This window comes from Pteropus medius, unplaced genomic scaffold, assembly GCF_902729225.1.
Source record: "Pteropus medius unplaced genomic scaffold, Ma_sr-lr_union100, whole genome shotgun sequence".
NCBI classification, from domain to species: domain Eukaryota; kingdom Metazoa; phylum Chordata; class Mammalia; order Chiroptera; family Pteropodidae; genus Pteropus; species Pteropus medius.
Genome location: NW_024355206.1, coordinates 5,658,932 through 5,681,329, shown reverse-complemented (window position 1 = coordinate 5,681,329; position 22,398 = coordinate 5,658,932). Strand labels below are relative to the sequence as shown.

The 22,398-nt window shown below is 52.2% G+C and overlaps 2 protein-coding genes and 1 long non-coding RNA gene across 3 annotated transcripts in view; 2 read left to right on the top strand and 1 right to left on the bottom strand.

Moving 5' to 3' along the window:
• The window catches only part of ABHD17C (abhydrolase domain containing 17C, depalmitoylase), a 47,836-nt gene extending 38,399 nt beyond the window's left edge, over nucleotides 1-9,437 (top strand). Inside the window, exon 3 of the mRNA XM_039858290.1 lies at nucleotides 9,337-9,437. Within this exon, the coding sequence (XP_039714224.1) occupies nucleotides 9,337-9,376 (40 nt within the window). The 3' untranslated portion in view covers nucleotides 9,377-9,437. The remainder of the gene's footprint in view (nucleotides 1-9,336) is intronic.
• The window catches only part of CEMIP (cell migration inducing hyaluronidase 1), a 118,688-nt gene continuing 103,095 nt past the window's right edge, over nucleotides 6,806-22,398 (top strand). The window contains exon 1 of the mRNA XM_039858268.1: nucleotides 6,806-7,059. The gene's annotated coding sequence lies outside the window, so the exon portion shown is untranslated. The remainder of the gene's footprint in view (nucleotides 7,060-22,398) is intronic.
• LOC120599301 (uncharacterized) lies at nucleotides 13,286-15,467 on the bottom strand. The gene is made up of 2 exons (XR_005651856.1): nucleotides 15,238-15,467; nucleotides 13,286-14,437 (listed from the first exon to the last, which is right to left on the bottom strand). It is a non-coding gene; the product is annotated as an uncharacterized LOC120599301 (long non-coding RNA).

The following is a 22,398-nucleotide window of genomic DNA, read 5'->3' as shown; positions in this document are numbered from 1 at the left end:
CTGACTGCTCAGTAAATATTAGCTAGTGTCATCTGTAGAAGTAGAACATTTTATTCTCTGATGAAAGAATTTTCCTCATTAACACATCAATAAAAAGCCTCTTGGGAATGTCTGAGTGAATGGAGTCTTTCAACATGGACGGAATCTTTTTTCTTTCCAGGCTCAGTTCAGGATAGCACTGCCTTTTGTGTATAATAGTATCTTGTATTTTTTTTTCTTAGTAAGAATTTTGTTGTAAACATTTTTTTTTATCTTCAGAAACACAGAAAATGTTTTTCCTTTCTCTTCCATACATTTACAACCAGTGACCCACCTCCGAAAGCAGCACAGGCTTTCCTTCTGAGGACAGGATGTGTCCTGCCAGCAAAATGGCTGATCTGCAAAGAACCAGGATGATCTGACATCACCCAGCACTTAAATGGACGGACGTAGGAAGGAGCAGTTATCCTTCTTAGATGGAGAATTTCTAAAGTCGGTTCCCCCACTCCTCACACTCTCTCCCTCCTCCCTCTCCCTCCCCTCCTCCCACTCCTCATCTCCCTCTCCCTCCCTCCATCTCCCTCCCTCTCTCTCTCTCTCTCTCTCTCTCTCTCTCTCTCTCCTTCTCTCCCTCCCTCCCTCCTCCCCTGCCTCTTGTTTTATAAACTTGCTTGGCTCCTGTATTTTAAAATCATATCACCTTATTAATGTGGTTCATACCTTGATCACAAGAGTTCATGTGCTAAGTCACAGTGTGCCACAAACATAAAATCACAAACCTGGGCAATTTCTTGGGAAATCTCTGTTTTTAGGGTCTCCCAACATGGGATGGGAAGGTGGGAAAAGGGGGAAGAGGGGAGGAACAGGACAGAATTAACTGCAGTACGTCCTGGAATTCATATTTTGTAACTATTATCTGTAGATGGAGTAAATAGTGTGTTTTACTCGTATGTTTACTGTTATTTTTCAAATGTGTGTAGATGTTGCTGTGATTAATAACCGTTTTACAAATTCCTTTACATAGTTCTTAGACTCACTAGTATCTCATTGTGTTAAATATTTTCTTAACCAGCAAATATTCTAGACCAGTAGTTCTCACAGTGTAGTCCCTGGAGCAGCAGCAGCAGCATCCCCTGGGAACCCATTAGAAGCCCAGGGCCCTGGCGCCCATCACAGACCTCTGACACTGTGGAGGGTGGGGCAGCCTGCTTTAACAAGGCCTCCAGGTGATGGGATTGGATTCATGTTAAAGTTTGAAAATCCCTGACCTGGATTATTTGACATTTAAGTTGAAAAGGAGTTCCTACTGAGAATAGCTCCTATGCTCCCAGTTCAGGAAAAGACTCTCTGTTCCTCGGCCACCGTGACAAGTAACCGAGAAAACAGAGTTCGAGCCATCCCAATCCATCTGTGCCGACTTCCTCCGGTCGCAGGTTTTTGAAGTGCAGCCAGTCAGCAGCAGCCTTGCTCCAGTGACCATCCTGCCTTTGCTCAGGGTCACTTCCTGTCTAGAAACTCTCGCCAGTTTCTGTGCCCTACGCTTCCTAAACTCTCAGTGGGGTTGAGCAGCAGTTTGCTCTGTTTATTGCCTAGCGAGCAGCAAATCCAGGCGTTTGCTCCCGATGTGTGTGTGTTCCTGGCACCATTCCAGAGAGGGTCGTGGTGTTGGGGACTGTGTGTAGGGGGAGGGGACAGACCTTTCTGAGTACATGGCTTCATAAACCACATGTTGTCTATCCACTCATCTGCTGGTGGACACTTGGGTCGCTTCTACCTTTTGACTGTTGTGAATAGTGCTGCTGTGAACATGGGTGTGCAAATCTCTCTTCAATGTTTTGCTTTCGGTTCCTTTGGATATACACCCAGAAATGGGATTGCTGGGTCATATGGTAGTTTTATTTTCAATTTTTTTCAAGCATGCCATATTATTTTCCATTGCGCCTGAATCATTTTACACTCCTACCGACGGTGTGCAATCTCCCCACATCCTTGCTGACACTTTTTTTTTTAATAGCGGTCATCCCAATGGCTGTGAAGTGATATTTCTTTGTGGTTTTAATTAGCATTTCCCTAATGATTAGTGACGTTGAGCATCCTCTCATGTGTTTGCTGGCCATTTGTAAGTCTTCTTTGGACAAATGGTGCTTCCTTGACGTGCCAGGACCCTGTCTGATAGCAAGGTAGTTTAGAGCCCTCACTGGAGCGGTTCTGTGGAGCATCTGCTAAGTGCACAAATGCTTGGTGTGATCAGCCCATGATACGTTTTCTTCCAGAAGCAGGCAATTTCCAAAGGACTAAAATGTTCACATCAAAGCAGTGGGCTGGGCTGGTAATAGAAGCAATGAAAACTGAAACTAATGAAATACAATATTTTTCTACCAAATTGGCAGAAAAAATAAAAAGAATCCCAGGTGTTAGGATTCAGGGAAAAAGGCCGCCTCATGCAGGCTGTTGGAGTGATGGTTGGTCCAGCTTTTCAGGAGGGCGACTTGGCTTTACGTTGATGCAAACTTGTTTATCTCAAAGAAATAATGAGAGAGAAGTGCAAAGATGTTCAGAATCAGAGCCTCATTTAAAGTGCTGACACCAGTAATGGGGGATCGATTACATACATCACGTCTGTTCTGGAAAATGGTATGCCACTTAAAAATAATGTTAAGGAGACCGAAGACTTGGGGCAATGCTTATCGTCTATTACTAAGTAAAAACAAGGCTCGTTATTATATATGGCATTTTCGCCATTTAAAATTTCACTTTTTTCCTAAGTAGTAAACTCACTTGGTTAAAAAATAAAAAAGTGCAGCAATGTTCACAAGGAAAAGCCTATTTCCTACTCCGTCTTGCTGTGCCTGCCACCACCACCAGCAACAGACACGAAACCATGTAATTAGTTTCTCGTGAATCATTCCAGATCCTTTCTTAAATATCTATAGCAAATACAAATACATGTCCTTTTTCCTTTCCCCTTTTGGACAAATGGTAGCTTGCTATATATGTTGGTTTACACTTTAATTTTTCATTTTAGTGCATAAAATTTATCCTTACTCTTAAAAAAATAGCTGCATAGTAGTCCATTGGTTTTAACATAATTTAGTTGGCCCTACGACTAGGCATTTATGCTGTTTCCACTTTTTTACTATTACAAAAAAGGCTGCAATGTATAACACTATACATGTCATTTCACATATTGTGCAAATAACTATATTAAAAGGATAAATTCCTGGAAGTGGAATTCCTGGTCTAATGTTGTGTACATTTTCATGAATCTTGGCAAACTGCCCTCAGAGACTGTACCAGTTTAAGCTTTCGTCAGGGATGCATGAGGCCAGGGTCTGTTCTCCCCCTCGCCCTGTCACCTAACAAAGGTGGTAAGTCACATTTCTTGATTTCTGCCAACCCGATGAGTATTTCAGTGTAGTGTTGATCTGCATTTCTTTGTGTGTGAAGCTGAGCCTCTTTTCAAGTGTTTATGACCCATTTGGATTGTTTTTCCATGAACTTCATGCTATTTTAATTATAAACGCTCTTCCCTGTTTATTCACTCGTTCACAATGTAAATACCGCCTCCATATTGACTCTGTGATGGACACCACAGGAGCTGCTGCAGGTGAAGGAGTGGCCTGGAGAGCCTCAGCCTCTGCTTCCCCAGCGTGTGCAGTGGGGGGGAGGAGAAGGGATTCGAGCTAAACATTGACATACTCATGAAAAGCTTACATGCATGTGTGTACCTGCGCATCTGTGTAGTATGTAACTTACATGTGGAAAAATACTAGGCTGTATACCGAAGTTAAGATCAACTCAATTCTTAGAGAAGAAGTGATTTTTTCCTTTTTGTTTTTATGTATTTTCAACCCTTTTGTAATGTGAACACATTCTATTTGCAATTAGGTGACTTATTTTCTCCTTTCTTCATCTTCTGAATTTTCTAAGTTCTTTTCAAGGAACACATATATGACTCTTGCATTTAGGAAAAAGAGAGACGTGATGTGAAAATATCACACACAGGTTTACATGTGTTTTAGATATAAAAAAAAACACACAGGAAAAGAATGTTCTTCCTCTATGGTAATGATGAGTTTGAAAAAAGAGATGTAGAAATCAGTTTTCAGAGCTCTTAAGTGGTTGGCTAGTGGTCTAGGACTTCCCGTCTCAAATTCCAGTACAGACCTCCACTCACCAGAAAAACTGAAGACTTGTCTCCTCAGCTGGGCAACCTCATCTCCATCCAACAAAACAGGAACTGAGCAGTTTATTAGTCCTGGAAATCTGGCCCTAGGGCCCAGGACTGGGAAGTTCCCTTTTCAGATGCCAGCTTCGGGCTCGGTGTGCAAGGGCGACCCCTGTTGGTGGAATTTAAAAATGCCCATATTCCTCCGTCTCAAGATTCTGATGTCTGAGGTTTTACTTTTTTGTGGGGTCGGCCGGAAGCCTTGAAGCCCACAGCGCACTGGCTCCTTGCCGCCGTTGCATCCTGCATCCCATCTCTCCCTCCTCCTCCTCTCCTCAGGCTCGCCTGCTGTTTTCCTGGGTAAACCAGGTCTGGAGACTTGGGCGATGGAGCCTCAGGTGTGGCCAGCCTTTCAAAATTTCACAGGCCGCTGTAGGGCAGGGGGTTGGCTTTTCTGGCCAGCAGGTAGTGTGGTGACTCTCCCTCTGAGGGACAGACTTGATCTTCTCAGCTGACTGGAAACACAGGACTGGGCAGCTGTTGCGTTGCACAAGGACGTGAGGGAGTAGGCTGCAGTCACCTGAGGAAGGCCGGCTGGGGGCAGTGCACACGGAAGAAGGGCAGACTTTCTGGGCGATGTCACATCATTTAAGAGCATTTCCTTTCTACCTGGACAGTCTGCTGGGGATTGTGACAAGAACCAGAAAATCAGCACTTTCTTGACCAGCCCCTGGATGTGCATTGATCAGAGCAGGACCTCGGATGGAGGGGAGCACGGGTAGTAATTCTGCCAGAGTGATGTCGCCAACATCCGTCAACAAAAGAATTACCTGGCACAGCCCTCCATCACCGGGTGCCGAGGGAGTGCCACGTGGAGCTGTCGCTGAAGAATCCGGCTTCGGACACGCGGAGCCTGTCTGTAGTTTGTCAGCATCACTCTCCCCCGGGCACCGGGCTGTGACGGAGAAATGTGCCAGAGGAATGTGCCCGGTTTTTCTTTGCTTTGAGAAAACACCACGGCACTTCTCGGAGCTCATCACCAGACGAGAGCTCCCCGGTATCAGTTCACGTCTCATGCCTGGGGAGCAGGCCTCAGATCTGCTCTCTGCCGATGGGAGGGGCGCACGCCCCGTGTGCCTCTCACTGCTCTACGCGAGGCCGATTCAAGGCCGACCCTTCTCCACTGGGACCCAGGGCTCAGCATCTGCCAAGTCTTTGAGGGTCCTGGTGTCTGGGGGCTCCTACTGAAGGAAGGAAAGGAGCCAGGAATTATGGCGTGAGAGAGGCACTTGGTTCCACCTAAATGTGCTGGAAAGGAAAGGCTGGAGAGGGAGGCCTGCCGTAGCACCCAGCTCTTTCCCTCTCGAGAAGCCGAGGGAGAGCTGAGAATCCAGAAAACTGGCCCCACAGAGCTCTCCGGGCAAGGCCCGGGGCGGGAGTGCGGGGTGCCGCGGGGGAGCCAGGTGGGCAAGGCTCTGTCCCAGCCCGGAAGGCATGGACACAGACGCCGGCAGCTTCTGTCTGACCACAGCCTGGCCCTCGTATCTGCACGTCCATTCCTGGCCCTGGAGTGTGCTTCCGAGAACCAGGACCTTCCTCGCAGGGTTGGTCTCACCGAGCACTGTGTGGAAGCTCGCTGGGCAGTCCAGGGGGATTCCAGGGGGATTCCAGGGGGACGCCAGTTACCCAGGTTCCGGGGCCGAGCTGAAGCTCCACGAAAGTCGGGGGTTGGAGAACTGGTATCAGAGCCTTCATTTTATAAACAACCGCTGAACAGAGACTCAGAGAGGGGGAGCGGATGGCCTGGGATGCACAGCAAGCTAGTGGCAGAGGAGAGAGGAGACCTCAGGGGCTCTGGGGGCCTGTGAGGGGCCCCTGTTCCTAGCCCTGTTTCCTTGGCAGGGGACAGCTCGAGCAGTCATACCTTCTTTGACCCTTGAGGACCTGGCTGTCTAGTTAAGGAGGCACAGACCGGAAGGACTCAACTTGCTGAGCACCTGCTATGCACTGGGTACCCCTGTTCTCGCATCCTCTTTTAAAGCCTGTCATTCTGGCCAGGAAGCATCATAGAACTCATTTTCCTCAGGTTAAAGGAAGCCCGGAGAGATCAAGGTCATTGTCTACAGCCATGACCGGGGTGTCTGACTCCCGTTTCCAACGAAGGTCTCTTTGAAAGCCCACCATTTGCTTCCCGGAGGGACTGCTAAGTGCCAACACCAGGGTCTCTTCCTAATGCCACTCTTTCCTGAGATGTAAAAAAAGGTGGTGAGATTTAAGAGTCTAGGACCCATTTTGCGACACAGGACTGTCTTCTCTGCTTGGTGGCCGCCTCTTCTGGGAAACCACTGGCGTGCGTGGGGTTTTATGCCCGCCTACGGAGACCCTGGCCCTGGAGCCCCAAGAACGCGCTCCAGGCTGCGCGCGATGGCCGCTGCGCCCCCAGTCTGGGGCTTTAGCGCCCTCACCCGGCAGCTGTGGCGCCTTCTCTGCGCGCCCTGCTCCACGGGTCTGCGGCTCCCCCAGCGGCCGCCAGAGCCCGCCTGGCTCCGGCCGGGGCGCGGGCCCCCGCCCCACTTGGGCAGGCGGGGGCGGGTCGGTGGCTGGGCGTCAGGGGCGCGGGGGAGGAGCCAGTGGCGCTGCCCGCCTAGCAGCACAGCAGCTATAAAGCTTGGCGCTGGCTGGGCAGCAGGGAGCCGAGCAGAGCCGAGCGCGGGGAGGTCCAGCCAAGCCTGGCGAGCAAAGCAGCTTGGGGAGCGCAGCAGGGCCTGAACCCCACTTTCCCAGACGAACCGCCACTCCGCCTGCTCAGGTCTGGGAGCTCGCAGACCCGGCAGTTTGCTGTGAGACACGCCGGCCACTGCGCTCCTGGCCCGCGAGGCGTGGTACCGACTCAGCTACCGACCGACCGGGAGGTAAGGGGGCCGGCCCGGCGCGCAAGGCTGCACCGAGCGCCCAGCCTCCGAGGGGAGGGAAAGACCGGGCTCCGGCGCCTCCACCCGTCGCGGGGAAAGCGTTACCCGGCATCAGCTTCTGTTTGTCCACTCTGTGCTGTGCAGTCCGCCTCTGTCCGTCTGTCTGTCTGCGCGTCTTTTGATGGGCACGTGCCCCTGTCACTGTCCTCTGTGTATTTCTGTGAAATTGTGTGATCCTTTGCAAGCGACAGGTACTGGCAGCGCCAGTGTCCCCGGAGTGCATCCAGCGACGGGCAGATCCTGGCTTTCCGTAGAGTCCCCCTTTCTGAATGGCTTGGGACCCTTGTGCCCCGGGGACAGAGTCCTCCGAGGGACTGCTCTGAGGGTCAGGTCTCGAGTCTGGCCGACAGAGAACCGCTCCCACTGTGCACCAGTGGGCGTGCACCTGGCAACAGGTCTGCGCCCTGCCGCTGGGTCTCAGCACCCTCTTCTCTCTGGTCCCCCCTCCGCCTCGCACTGCAGCCCTGCTCCCGCACTCCCTGACAGTGCTGGGCACCCGGTGTGGCCCTGACCCTGGACCGGGCGGAGGCAATTGAATTTTAGATGGCATGAGGGTCCCTGCATATGTTTTCACTGAGATTCCAAACCTGGCATCGCTGGAAGAGGGTTCACTGGTCCCTGGCAAGGAACGTCAGCTCCAAGAAGGGTTGAATTGGGTTGGGAGGAAAGGCAGGGACCTCGCTGAGCAAAGGCCAGGGCCGAGGCCAGGTCTGCAGCTCACCGCGCTGAGGACAAGGGCCAGAAACATTCTGGAATGGACCTGGCGGGACGCAAGTGCTCTTGAAAAAGGTGCTCAGTGCGCCGGGGTCCTCAGCCGCAGACTCGCTCTCAGCGCCCTCGGCGACCGCCGCCATTCCCCAAGGGTCCGACACTCCGGCCGTCCCAGGCGCACCGCCAGCAGCCGGGTTTGAGGTCCTGACTTCTACTCCGTGCAGCCAAGGCTGCCCACAGGTGAGAACTCCCTTTTAAACTAACCTTTTGATGTGTTAGCCAGCGCCTGGCTGCAGCCCCATCCCGGAGATGGTGAGCCTGGAGCGAGTCTCTCCACTCCGGAGTCTGGAGAGAGCCCGGGCGCGCCCGAGGGGCGGGGAGCCGGCGGCTCTGCGTGCCCAGGCGCGGCGCCACCATGGACAGCTCCCAGCCGCTTCCGCACCGGGTCTGTGGCCCTGGGTCTTCAGGAAGTCGCGCGCTTTCCTCCCAGACACAGGGCGTTGGTTGGGGCGCAGGCCAGGAGGACAGGGACGGCTGGTGTGCGGGAGTCCCCGGTATCCTGTCCCAGGCGGCATGAGCCACTCAGGAGGATAAAGGGAGCTTGTGGTTTGTGACCAGGTCCTGGCTCAGGCTGCTGCTGGGCTCTGTACAGGACCTGCAGTGTGGTGTCACTATGGGGCCCCTCAGAGCATTGGACAGGGGCAGTGAGATGATGCCAAACTGAACTAGAGACGCTGCTCAAATTGCTATCTGTGAGTGGTCTAGGGTCATGTTCCGTTTTACTAAATTATTTAGTAAATAAATATTGGTCAGATATATTAGTTTCACAGAGACAGTGACAAGATGGAGAAGACTCACATAGGGCAAGTTTATAGAGAATGTGTTTGGGTGCATTTGCAAAAGCAACTAAGCTCTTTTCTGATCATAATTGTTTTCTTAAAGGTGCTTGACGCTCTTAAAGAAGCTTCCAGCGGTTCCTCTTCAGCCCACTAGATGATTTTTTCTTGTTGGTTGTTTAGAAATGGGTGGGAGAACCTGTAGGGATTAATCTGTGCAAATTAAGCATGTTCTGCGCCGCCCCCCCCCCAATAAGAATTGATGCTGGCTGGGGTTCTTTTGTCATCTGCACATATAGAAGTCTTGAATCTTCTCTCATTTTCATCACTGAAAGAATTCAAGGTCTGCTTTGGTTTGTGACTTTGGTAGTCCATGGAGTATTAAGTCAGCTGCTTTTTTTTTTGGGAGACAGCATGTGTGAGTTTTTGAAAGTCACTTAAGCTCTGTGCCTGTTTCCTCATCTGTAAGCTGCTGACAACACAGTCTCCTTGGTTGAGTTGCTAATGAGAATTAAGCGGCACAATTAAATCATTTCGCCCAACGCCGAGCACAGAGACGCTCTTAGAGTGATGGCGATCACAGGTGTATTTTAAAGACAGTTGTGCATTTCTTTCGACTTATGTTCACCAGCCCTCTGCTCCCTCTTCTAACCTAATCATTGTTTCATAGGGACCTCATCTCCAGTTTATTTTCAATTTCGAGAACTTGATGGAACCCATGAAAGTGCTGAAGTTGATCAATACGCCAAAAAAAAAAGAAAAAAGAAAAAAAGAAAAAACCCAATTCAAGAATAAATGGAAGAATTTTTGTGTGAGATGACTCAGTCGCCTATTTTTCCTACCCGTACCACTTGGAGGCACGATAAAGTAAGCCATGTTGAAAATATCATCACTTCCCTCTGGTTCGACTGATCAATTCTTTCTGGTCTGTCTCTCAGAAGAATGCAGGTCCTTCCAAGGGGCCTCCTTGTCGTGCTGGGGGTGAGGTTCTTTTGGGTCTCGATGGGGAGTGGCCTGCAGCTGCAGGATGAAGCGAGCTCTCGCTGTCCTGGGCAGCACCCGGTCTAGGAACCCTGAGTGGTCATTCCCGTGCAGGAAGCACATTTCTTCCTTTGTGCCCAGAGCCTTGCTGAGCTGTGAGATCCTCACCACCTCACCGAGACGGTCTGCCTGGAGCACTGGCCACTTACTTGGTCCTGGGAGGATGTGAACATTCCTCCCAGCTCCCCCTTTAGGGTTCCGTCTGACAGAATTTTGGATGATGGAGTTATAATGGGCCCAATCTTACAATTAGGTTTCTTCTCCGGAGAGACAGAGACAGAGACAGAGAGAGAAGGACGGAGGGAGAAAGTGTGTGTGCACGTGTGTGCAAGTTTCAAATTCTGGTGCTAGATTTTTCATCTCTCTCTCTATTTTTTTTAGCAAATCAGAAGTAATCTTAGCTCCCTCCATCTGAAAGCAGCGGAGCCACAGGTGCTAGAGTCCTCTTTCACCCGCTGGCAGTGTGACCGGAGAAGGAGAACATGGGCCCTGGCTGACCTCCAAGTCCTGGCTGTCTCCTCTGGACTCTCACACAGCTTCCGGTTTCTGGTAGGACAACTGCTGAGCCACAGAACACTCTTGCAGTACGGGGCCATGTGGGGAGGGACTGCCACGAGAGGTAGAAAGGGGTCTTGGAGGCCTGGTAGCATTCTGTCTGAGGCCCTGGGACAGACACATCAGATGGCAAGTACAGCATTCAGTGAGGGAGGCCCATGGGATGTGCGGGGTGAATTTGGGGACTCTCAGCCTCCTTCAGAGCCCCTGCTTAAGTGACCCCCTTTCCGTGCCTCTGTGGTATTGGCAGAGCAGCACAATTTGGTGGGATAAATGTGTTTTGCCTTGGTAGTTACAGCTCAAAAGAGAGATGCGAGCATGTGGGCTGGGCTCCTAAAAGGAGGAGTGCTGCGTTTGTGGGCTGCAGCCACAGGTCTCGTTTCCGCGAGCAGTGCAGGCTGCATCTCACTTCCCGTGTGAGGGCAAGCACCTGGATGTCTGGTCTCGTGGCGGCGCTGCATCTGCTGCCGCCTCTGCCTGGCTCTCGCCATCATGCGGAGACAACCCAGTTTCCTTCGAGCAGTGAATGGGCAGAGACCACATTCTTGGTTTCTCGTGTCGGGTTAGGTCAGCAGGTGGTCGGGAGTGCTGTGGGTGGGGGCGGCTTCTCGGTGCTGACTGCCTTTTCACTGTGTTGCCAGCTGTGCAGCTGGGCCCTGAGCTCCTTGTCCGAGAGTCTGGCGCATCGAAACCTCGTTAAGCTGGGTAGGACGATGGTGCTTAACATCGTGACTCTTGATGTCTGCGTCTCTTTTTTTTTTTGCTGCCTCTGTCTGCTCTGGTGCCTTTTGTTCAAATGTGGCTCTTCAGAAGGGAGGCCACAAGCAGAGAAGTGTCATCAAATATACATTTGCTTTCTGCTTAGTTCCCTCGGTGCCAGGAAACACACTTCCCCACCCAGCAGGAGAGGGGCTGGCACTCCTCTGTGCACTGCTCATTTGCAGGGCCCACCTCTAGGCTCAGCTTGGCTCCAGCAATGCAGACCCATCCTTGTCTCCCCACCCCTGCAGGTGAGGGAGCCCTGGGGGACAGAAGCAGGCCGGCTTCGCCCCACCGGCGCTCACGCAGAGCAGGTTTCTCTCTCCAGCTCCGGACAGTCTGGCTCCTTGCTCCGGGAAATCGCTGAGGCCTTATCTTTGAATCTTCCGCAAGAGCAGTCACATAATAGATTTAGATATGACTTGGGTTTAAAGTGCTTTGACCAGACAACTGCTTTTGAAAACTCTGTGATTCTTTTTCTCAGCTGTCCATAGAACAGCTTAGCCATTATGCATTTTCTGTTCAGGGAACGCACGGCTCGAAGCTGGTCCTTCTGGTATGCAAAGTATCTGTGCCAGACACCGCTTCTCCTGTTTCTGGGAGGGCTGCGGGCTTTCCCAGGAGCCTGCCGCACTGCTTCGCCTTTTCCAGGATCACGGGGGAACTTGTTAAAACGCAGGTTCTGATTGGGCAGATCTGGGGCGGGGCCTGGGCACCTGCATTTTTATCGAGGTCCCAGGTGATGCTGCTGGTCCACAGAGCTTTCCACGTCATTGCTGATTTTTTCTGTGAGTCTAACTTAAGTCTTTTTGGTGTAATTTAAGTCAGTTTCTGATGTCCAAGTCGATGGGGCCCAGCTGGCCAGTGTCCTCCTAATGACCTTATAACGACCCTTCAAATTCTTGTCTGGTCTGTAAATTGGAATTATCAGTAGACTAAATATCTGGAACCCCTTTGAGTTCCCCTTTCCCTGTCATAATAAATTTTCCGAAGCTCTCTGCACCAAGTTACTTTTAAGTGCCAGCCCATTGTGCAAGTGGCAATTTATCTTTGCCGGGTGGAGGCATTTGAATGTAATTTCGGTGGTTTTAAGAGATCACTTGGGGATTTCATGTCACTCTGCTTCCAGACACTGAGAATGCATGTTTACATTTAAACAACTTTACTTGACTCTAAAGATCACATCTTGTTTTTTGAACCTGAAAAGGAAATCGAAAGCTCAGTGATCTTCCCGCATTTGCCTCCCTGTGGCATTCCTGTGAGGAAGAGCAGGTCATCACAGATGACTTCTGGTCAGTGCGAGAGGCAGTTGTGCATTTGCATCATGTCACCCACTGCCATATCCGGAAGCAGAAGTTCTACAGGGCAGGCCCTGTGTTAACCATTGGGGCAGCAGAATGGAACGGTTCCTGCCCTCCGGAACCAGCAGTCTAGTGAGGGGAGCAGACGCCTAAGCCCAGTTGCCATGCTGTGTGATGGAGGGCTAGGACAGATGGGTCAGGTAGGGTGGCGGGCAGGGGCCTGCCAGGTGCAGGGGAGTCGGGACATCCCAGAACGCTCTCCTGAGCAGGAGCGTGGGTGCGCCCGGAAGGATTGGCAGTTTATAGGAGTTTCATGGGGAGGTAAGTGGGGATGTAGGGTGTGCAGGGCAGAAGGCATCCCGCACGGGGAGAAGCACAGACAGGCCCAAAGCCCTCGCCTCGGGCAGCCCCTCAGGTGTGCGGAGCTCCGTACCTCCCACAGGAGTGTAAGCTCGCTTACCTGCCCAGACCTTGGGCTGCACCTGGCAGAAGAGACAGTCCTGGGCAACAGCAGCCCTCTTAGACCAGTGGTTTAAAATTACTTTACCCATAAAATGTTTTTTGTTCCGACAACATGTTACTAATTTCAACTTACAGAGCAATTAAGGAGCGGGGGCTCGGTTTCTGTCTCGAGGCCCTTGGGGCCGCACAGAGCTCTGTGGGTTCCCATGGTGCAGTCTGCAAACCTGGGTGGTTTCCCTTTGCCTTTGGCAGTCAGGCTAATGGTGCTACCTCAGTGTTATTGTGGGTTGTCTTGCTGTGTCTTATGTCTTCTCAATATTCTGGGAGTCTCGCTGGTTTCTCTGTCAGCAATTTTCAGTGACGTGAAACCAGAATTATCCTTTGTGTGACAATCTAACAAATATGGGGTCCATGGGCGTCCAGTGGGAAAAGCTATGACAGGTGCTGGTTCACAAAACTCAAGCTGTCGCTGACCACCGAGGAGGAAAATGAGATGTGAGCTTGTAAAAATGGACTTTTTATTTTCAACCTTGTCAATCGATTTTGTCTGATCTCCTAAGATTTTGCAGATTCTATAAATGCTGGCAAGAAAAAAATAGAGCTCGTTTCCGGGGTGTAAGATTTGACAAATTCCAGTCAGGATCTTGCATCCCTTGTCACTGACGTGAGGCAGCTGAACCTGAGCACGGGATGTCTTTGTGGGGTTTGACACAGGCCTGTAAGCCAGATGTGCGAGAATGGGAAGCTCGGCTGGCCAGCATGCGGCGGAGGGATCCAGTTCAAGGGGTGGCTCCTCTGCCTCCTGTAAATACCCCTAAAGGAGGACGGTGATGGTGAGGGGCAGCTCCAGCGAGGAGTCCCCCAACTTGATGCCAGCAGTCCCCGTCCTTAGACACCTGAAGAAGCCCTCTTGGCATAGCCAGCTCCAAAGCACAATCATACGACTGATTTAAGGTGATGAGGACACCCCAGCTCTGGCAGAATTCCACTGGGCATGCGGGGGGACCCCAGCAGAGGAAAGGGCAGAGGAAGACCCCTGTTGAACTGAGTGGTGTCAGGGGAGGCCGGATGCTCGTGGGTGATCAGCAGCCTTCCTGTGTGGGGGCATCTGGCCTCAAGTCCAGGGGTCTTTGCATCAGCCCCCATTGCCATGGAACCTGGAACACTCTGAACTTGGGGCTTGACTCCCAAACCGTGGGGATTCAACCTCTCCCTCCTTCCTAGGGCTGGGCTTAGGCTGGCTCCTAGGCCACCCTGACCTCTTGGCACAGGTGGCGAAAGACACTGGTTCCCTTGATGCCAGTGAACTGTCTAGGGGGTGGCCAGCGGTGATCCTGAACTGTCCCCTTGGACGCAGTGGGTGGTGCCTGGCGCTCACCGTGCCACATGCTCTCCTTCCTACCACTCCCCCGAGGGGGCGATGGTGTCCGCAGGTGAGGTGAAGACATGATGCTCACAGGTGCGGAGCTGGTGCCGCCTGGCACCTCGGGCTTTTATCTAGCTTCTCGTCCAGGGCATCACTTACTCGCCCTCTGTCCAGGGCTCTTGTCCTCGCTGTGTGGTTGGCCTTGTCGTTCCCAGCTTAGTCTCCTCGAGTCCCGGCTCTCCAGAGCCTCCCAGGCTGACAGTGGGTGTGGTGTGCAGAGCTTCTCCCTATAGAGAACAGGAGGGATGAGTAGGGGGCAGCTGATTTGGGCAAACTATTACAAAATCAAAGAAAAAACCAAACTGGTGGTTTATGACAGGCCTGTTTCGAAGCTGACCGTGTTACAGTCTCTGAGTAATTCACTCGTGTGCTGATTTTCCAAAGGTTCGGGTTCAGGAAAACCTCAAACATCGTGGCTAAGTACTTTTCCTTTCCTTTAAAAATTATGTTTGTTTTCAGAGGAATTCAATCCATATGTTTCAGATCCATTTCTGTGTTACTCAGCGAAAGGCTGTTTTTCTCCAGCATTGCTGAGCCGTTACTGTGCTTCCCCCCTTTCTCCCGCCCCGTCGCCCCCCCCTTGCGGCCACCCCCAAGGTTTTGCCCACCTGGTGCTCACAGCTGAGCCTTGGCTCAGGGCTGAGCCACTCTGCAGCCTTTTACGAGACACAGTAAATGTAGTCACTGGAAGCAAAGGGAAAAACCAGAAAAATACTGATCCTGTCTTTATTTAAAGTTTTGATATTTGGTTCACAATGAATTCTTTTTTTTTTGCATACATTTTGACTTTTAAATGTTGCATTGCCATATTGCTTACATCGCTGGCTGAGTTTTTTGGTGCCCTCTTAAATTTCACACCCTCGCCCCACCCCGGTGGACGCCCCTCCAGGGCGCCTTCTGGCCGGAGTGAGCAGCTTACCCGAGCGTCCGCGTGCTTCTGCTCCTGTCCCCCGCGGTGCGGAGACCCGTGCCAGGCACGGCAGACAGCCGCTGGAGGTGCCCGAGGCACCTCTGGCTCGTGACCTACCTGGATCTGAACCACGGAGTAGGACTGTTAGGGGAGCTGGAGAAGACACAGCGTGAGTTCTGCTCCGACTTCCCTTGTGGTCTGAAGCCAGTCTCTTCTCTTCTCGCTGACTTCCTTTCTTTTGGGAAGGGAAGTGGAGAGGGAAAGAATTGTAGTTTTCCACGGTCAAATGTTCTGCTAATTCTGCTGGGCTGACGTGTCACTGTATGACTTTTTAAGAAGTCACTGACTTCATCAGATTTCTCAATTCAGTTCCTGGTAGCGAAAGAGAAAGCAAAATTGCAGGATTTTGGCTTTGGAACTTTCAAAAACTACATGCAAAAAAAGCGTTTTGTCACGTAAATGATTTCATGAAAATAAGAAGCGACAGCGATCTCAGTGGCATCTGTCTGGGTCACGGCTCTGAAGAGGCTCAGAGATCCTTCTGACCACAGAATTGCGGGTTGCGTATATACGTGAGCTTTCCAGGTGGCTGAGAAAGAGCTTAAATCTGCTTTAAATTTTAAAATCACTGGGTAATGTTGTTACAAATGGTACATATAAACATATCCTGAGATTTTCCCAGAACGACCATGTAGTGAAGTTCATTTTTATTTTAAACATTCCCATATACAGTTACTTTAAATAAGGAGCTATTTTTAATGTGCAAAAAGAAATGATGCTTTGATTTAATCTTGCTTAATAAGAACTTGAGCTTCCGCTCCGCTGAGGTCGTTGGAGGACATCACCTCTCCAAGGTCAAGGGGAACAGAAAGGGGAGGAGCCACACTTTGAATGGCATGTGTCTGGTCCACACAAGCCCCTTTGATGGCCATTCTGGGAAAGGCGGGGCAGGACAGTAGGGATGCGGTCCTCTCAGTGAGGGCACGGGGCTGGCCCATCTCAGCCACCTCCCAATAGAAGACAGAGTCATGTCTTCATTCAGAACAGGACCCCCTAGGCTCAGAAGCAGAGACCCCTTCATGTTCTGTTTTATCCCCAAGGACGAACACATAGTAGGTAATCAAATATTTGCTAAATACACAAACGCATGTTAGCCCCATCTGAGCCCCAGCCTCCCGAGCGTGCACATTTCTTGATGGAATAAGTGTGATGCTGACTCTCATATATTCTGGGAATCGAAGGAAACCGTAGCCCGCCAGTCACCTTTGCAGGGGTCTGTGCCCCAGTGGCCCTGTGGTACTCCCACGGGTGGTGCTAACATCTAGTGCTTGGGGAGCATTTACTAAGCTCAGGTACCGTGCAGTCGTCTAATCCTCCCGACAGCTCTGAGCAAGGCAGCAGACAGCGAAGAGGCAGCGAGGTCTCCCCGAGGCCACTCGGCTAGAGGTGATGGTGTTAGAACTGGGACCCATGTCTGTGTGAGTCCAGAAGCCCTTTCTCTGAATCATAACTGCTGTTGCTTGATTCTTGAATTTTGAGACAGCATGTTGATAGGAATATTGTAATGTATAGTAAAGCAGTTCGGAGTATTTGCACTCATTGTCAATTCCCTGATTCTTTCCGGAACGTGGGAATCAGAGACGACTCTGTTGTACCTCCCCGGGATGGAGAAGCTCACAGTCCTGTTGGGGAAACAGACAGAGAGACAGACAGACAGACAGACATTTGGCTACCTACAGTCTGTGCTGTGAACAGCGTGGAAACACTGCAGAATGACGACGATAACTCCGCTGGGGAAACAGACAGGCGTCAAGGAGGAAGTGATATTTGACTGGCTTTTGAAGGAAAATACAGTTCGCTGGCCAGAGAAGGGAGGGCAGGAGAAGAACGTGAACTGAATTCAAAGAATTCGGAAGATGGATATTTGGAGGAAGATGTAAGAGTTCTCTGCGCCTGACAATGAGGTCATAAAGGCAGGTGCAGGTGGGGACGGTCCTTAAAAGTCTACCAGGGAGATTGGCTTTTAACCTAAGTGACTTTGATGAGGGTAAGGGTGTAATTTGTAGGTGGGCATTAGGCCCTTGTTCCTGCTGGCAGGTGGCTTGGGCTCGACTGTGTCCCTCAGTCTGAAGCGGGGTATTCTTAGCAGGAAGTCCATTCTAGAGCGCCAGCTCTTACCTGAGAGTGTGGCCCAGCAGAGGCCAGCAGGAAAACTGCACAGCCCAAAGTGAATTACTGGTACCAAGGCGGTGGGGCATGGAGGGCACAAGGGCAGACATTCAGCTGGAAGTGTTCCAGGGATGTGGTGGCCAGAGTCCCTGCCAACCCGAGGTCGTCTCCGTCTGCAGGCAGAGCTCCAGGCCTGTGAAGAGACGTTTCTGACACTCAGAATCCTGACCCTGGGCGTTTCCCCTGCAGACAGACACGGCCCTGTGTCCGCGTCCGGTCTCGGGATGGGGTCAGGAGTCCACCTCTTCATCCTGCGGCCTATGTGCTGAGTGTTTGTAAGCACCGTCCGAGTTCCTCACAAATCCTTGGCAACTTGCTAACTGCCTTGTTTGGGCTGTAGCAGACGTGGCGGAAGGACAGTGGGACGAAGGGACAGGATTTCACTTGAGGCTCCCCTTTGGAAAGAGGGGAGTCGTCACCACCAAGGATGCTGATCCATGTCAAGTTCTGGAAAAGCTCAGCTGGCTGAGGCGGAGACTCCGGTGCTGTGTGGCCTGCAGGGGTCCCAGGGCGGCCTGGCGTGGTCTGCGGCGTCTCCGCGCTGTGGTTGCAACGACGCGCTCCGGCGATGCCAGCCAGCTTCACCCAGCCACAGACAATCCCTTCTCGCCGCCCCTGTGCCCAGAGCTGCACCTGGCCTTAGAGTAGGTCTGAGGGTGGCCAGCAAGTGGCCAGAGGAGACAGAGGCCACTGAGGCCTGGGGCTCTGCCATTGAACAGAAGTGCATTAGTCTAGGTTCAGACCACCGATATCCCCACAACGATTCTAACCAGACAGACAGAGAGGAATAAGAGCCAAGTAGCCAGGAAGGACTTAGATTTTGCTACTGCAAAGTACAGTCTTCCGTATTTCTCCCCTATCATGTCTGAGGTTCCTTAGCTTGTATTTTCCTTGGTTCGCAGAATAGCAGTTGGTGTAATAACCTGGAAAGGGTCGTGGGCTTTGGAGCCCCACAGAGCTAGCTGCAGACCTGCCTCCCCCACTGATTAGCTGTGTGACTTTGGACACGTTACTTCCCCTCTCTGTGCCTTAGTTGTCTACCCGTCCCCTGAAACGGGCTCACTGTATATTATTCTGAGGATGATACGTGGCAGACTCAGCGCGGTGACCTGGTGCGTACTAGGCGTGTGACGCAGCGCATCTCCCCCCATTTGTGAGCACCCGCGCTTGGATTGGCATTGGACGTGGAGAAGACTGTACTGTGACTTCTGGAGAGGTTTCCAAACTTTACAACTTTGCGGAACTACGGGCGGTAGCCAGTCCTGCAGCTGCTGTCCGAACGGCCCCAGCCTGTGCTCCAGAGGAAAGGGTCGTGTGCCCTGGGCGTGCCGTGTGGCGTGTGCCAAGCGCCGTGCTCCGCGGGGCTGGAGCAGGTGCCCTCTGCCCGCGTGGCATCTCGGAGCGGCATTGATGCTTAACCCTGGTTTGTGGGCGGATATTACTTTGAAGGGAGAGCCCTGCTGACATTCCCTGGCCTCGACTGTGTGCCCCCCGCCTTTGTGAGGGCTTCGGGTGAGTCCACTCGCTCGGACCGCGCCACAGGCCTGTGGGGCGAGCACCGTTTTCATTGTTTTTAGTGACCTCCCTTTTATGGCTGAGGAAACCAAGAGATTGCGGAACCTCCCGAGGTCACAGAGCCGGCGACCGGGGTCCCTGGGCTTCCAGCGCGAGCGGCTCACGCAGAGCCCTGACCCGCGATCCTGAACCTCAGGGCCGTTGGTAGGAGCGTGGATAGAGGGAGGAGTGAGAACTGTCCGGCTTCTGAGGAAAATGCAGTTTCAAAAGGGCAGGAAGCAGATTTCCTGGAGTCCCTGCGCCCCAGCGCGAGTGCGCACGAGGCAGCGAGTGGCGGGCCCCCAGTGTCGAGGGCCGCGGGGATCGTGGCAGGGCCGTGTGACAGTGATGTCCGGAGGGCGCGACCCCCTGGCCCGGCTCGGCTGTGTGGCCTGGGGCCCGTCGTGCCGTCGCGGAGGACTGCCTCTCCGCGTCTGCTCTCCTGACTCCAGAGCCGTCGGGAGGCGTGTCACTGATTCAGGTGTGTGGGTTCCTTGTTTACTTGTCTCCAGGATGACCACCTGCACGGTCAGCAGCCTGTGGCAGTGCTCTTGTCTCACCCAAAGTAAAGGGCACCTGTGACGGCGGCTCGGTGGAACTCTGGTCATCACGGCTGGCTTTCCCACAGGCAGGATCAGAGCCGTGTATCGCTAATTATGGTTTTGAAAACTCAGCTTAGACGAGCATTTCCTAAAACAGCTTTCTCAGGAGCAGCACAGCCCCGGGCTGCGCATAGGTATCCTGAGGTCGGGTACGTTTGGGACAGTTGGGTCACACACCAGGTCGACGGGTTTTCCTTTCCAGAGTTCTCGGCACCTCCATAGACCAGTGTGCAGCTCGAATCTCCCAGGGGAGCCGAGTTTGTCGCACTGCCCGCCCACCTCTGTCCAGAGAAGCCCATTCTGCTTTCCCAGAGGGCCTGTGAGACTCACGTGCTGTCAGCATGTGCTGGGGGAATTCTGGGCTACAAATTAATTAGTGGACTGAGTGAGTAATACACACAGAGCGTAGCTGGGCGCCTCTGTCCAAAACCCTTAAAAGGTACTAGTTATAGTTTTATTAACACCAGTGTTGCCTTTGACTGCGAGTAAATGCTTTTGTCAAGTTATCTTGATTAGATTTATCATTTTGGGGGGGCCAGAATGTTGCCAGGTGTGTACCTACTTTGAGGCATTTGAACAATGGTTTAGACTGAGGTCCAAGACCTGCATTTCACCTTTGCTTGTCTGCTGCCTGTGACTTCCCTCTGGTTTGCCCCCAGATGCCCTGTTAGCCCTGCTTCCCTTCTAAGAGAGGGCTCCTGGCTCCAAACAGCCCTAATAGGAAATTTCTCCCTCTTTCTCCCTCACATAAAATCAGAGCGAGTTTACACACTTGTATCTACGTTCGTATGACTGACTTTCCACCCAGAAGTTTTTTCTGTGCTCACCTGACACATTCACTCATTTATTCACTCATGTAATGATTCCCCGAAGTCAGAAGCCAGCTCCTGACAGTCAGGAGGCTGCGCTAGGCCCCGGGGGAGGTGGCCGAGGGCAGGACGGTCTTGCGTGCGGGCTGCCGTCTGCAGCAGCTCTGTCCACTGAGCGACACACGGGGAACTCTCATTTCTCTAGCAGTTCCGTTAAAACAAAGTCAAAAGAAATGCGTGAAATTCATCTTAATAACACGATCTATCTCAATCCCTCCAAAATACCGTCATTTCGACAAGTGATCGATGTAAAAAGTCTGACATAGTTTGCGTTCTTTCTTCATGCCAAGTCTTTGAGATCGGTGCGTACTTTGCACTTACAGCCTGTCTCGATTTGGACTGGCCGTGTTTCAAGTGATGACTAGCACAGGGGGCTACTGGGCGGACAGTGCAGGCTTAGGGAAACATAGAGAAAAGCTTGCACAGGTGCGATTTCAAACTGCGGTCAGTGATACGAAGCAGTTAAAAGGTACCTGGAGAGAAAATAGTCATAGGACGTGGGGAGGTGAGAGGTGACAGGTGGAGGCGGAGACGGAGGAGTCGGGGCGGGCGGGCCAGTCTGGGAAGAGACATTTAGGCAGAGCCTCGGAGGTGCCAGTGGGCGCTAGGAAGGCCAGGCCAGGCTGGGAATGGCGCAGGCAGGGCACTGTGTGGAGGGCCTGTGAGGGCAGCTGAGGGAGGCCAGCTTGTCTGGGGCAGGAGGAGGGAGGAGAGGGGCAGGGGCGAGCTCACACAGCGCCTTGCAAACCCGTTAGGGACTGTAACCTCCCTAAGAAGCAGTGGGAGTCACTAAACAGTTTTCAGCAAGGGAGTTAGCTGTGCAGTTTCTGTTTATGTAAAGGGCCCCTCTGGCTGCTGGGGGGCGACTTCCCGTGGGCGGCAGCGGGGAAGGCCCTGGTTGGCCAGAGCAGGAGGAGCTGTGATGCTGGGTGGGGGCGCCACGGGGCTGCGTTGCAGTGGCCCCAGAGCAAGAGAAGCAATGCGGGTGGACCCTCTGTTGCTTGGGAGCCAAGGAGACAGAACGGGGTGCAGGCTTGGGGAGGGGGAGGCGTCCGGGGGAGGCCCCAGGTTTGGGGGCCGAGCACCTGGGGGTGAATACTGTTGAAGGTTGGGGCTGGAGATGCACATCCAGGACACCGAGGGGCACGACCAAGCAGGAGACCTGTGTCTTTTCGACAGGGGTATTCGTCACTTTTTAAAAGTCAGTTACTTTTAAATGCTATGGCGTGTTTAGTGATTATCTCTAACTGAGGATAAGTAAGTGGCTTCCATTCCATTTTGCAACTTATTGTTATAATTGTCACAGAAAGTATTCCCATAAAGAGATGCCTTTTTCCATAACACTTTTAAGACAGCATTTAAACAGACCTAGCGAGCATTTTCAGCAGAGATTTGGCCCGGCTTCTCTTTGCTGGTCATACTCCGTGCTCAGAGTGCTTTGTAAACGGATACGGCTGCAGGGACATTCAGAGCCACTCATGTGTCTTCCCCACGGGTCCATTTTTCATCCTGGATGGCCCAGGTGGAGAACGTGAAACCCAAGGTGCACTCAAAAGGAAGCTGCCGGGAAATGAAGTAGCAGACGAAAAGTATTCTGGGCGAGAGGCTTTTTCCCCAGGACTTTCGGCGCATGCTCCGTGTCCCACTTCTGTGTGCGATAAGCCACCCGTGCATTTATCAGCCCGACCTGTTTACTGAAAAAGATATGGGACTGGGAGCCTCGAGTCAGTGCCAGGCGAATCAATAAAATCAAGAGCTACTGTGTTTGCTTAGCGTGTTTATCCGCAGACACTTTAATCAGCCGCTCTGTGGCAGACGCAGGGCATGCAAAACCCCATAGCTCATGCTGCTCCTTACCATTCGAGGTGGAGGGCGGCCATGTGAATAAATGAAAATACTAAAGTATTCTACATCGGTACCAGGCACAGAGGGGGCAGAAAAGTGAGAGAACTCCATTATCCCCGGGGGACTGGATGCTGGATTTGGACCCTACGGAGCAGTAAGGATTTGTTGGTCAGGGAGGG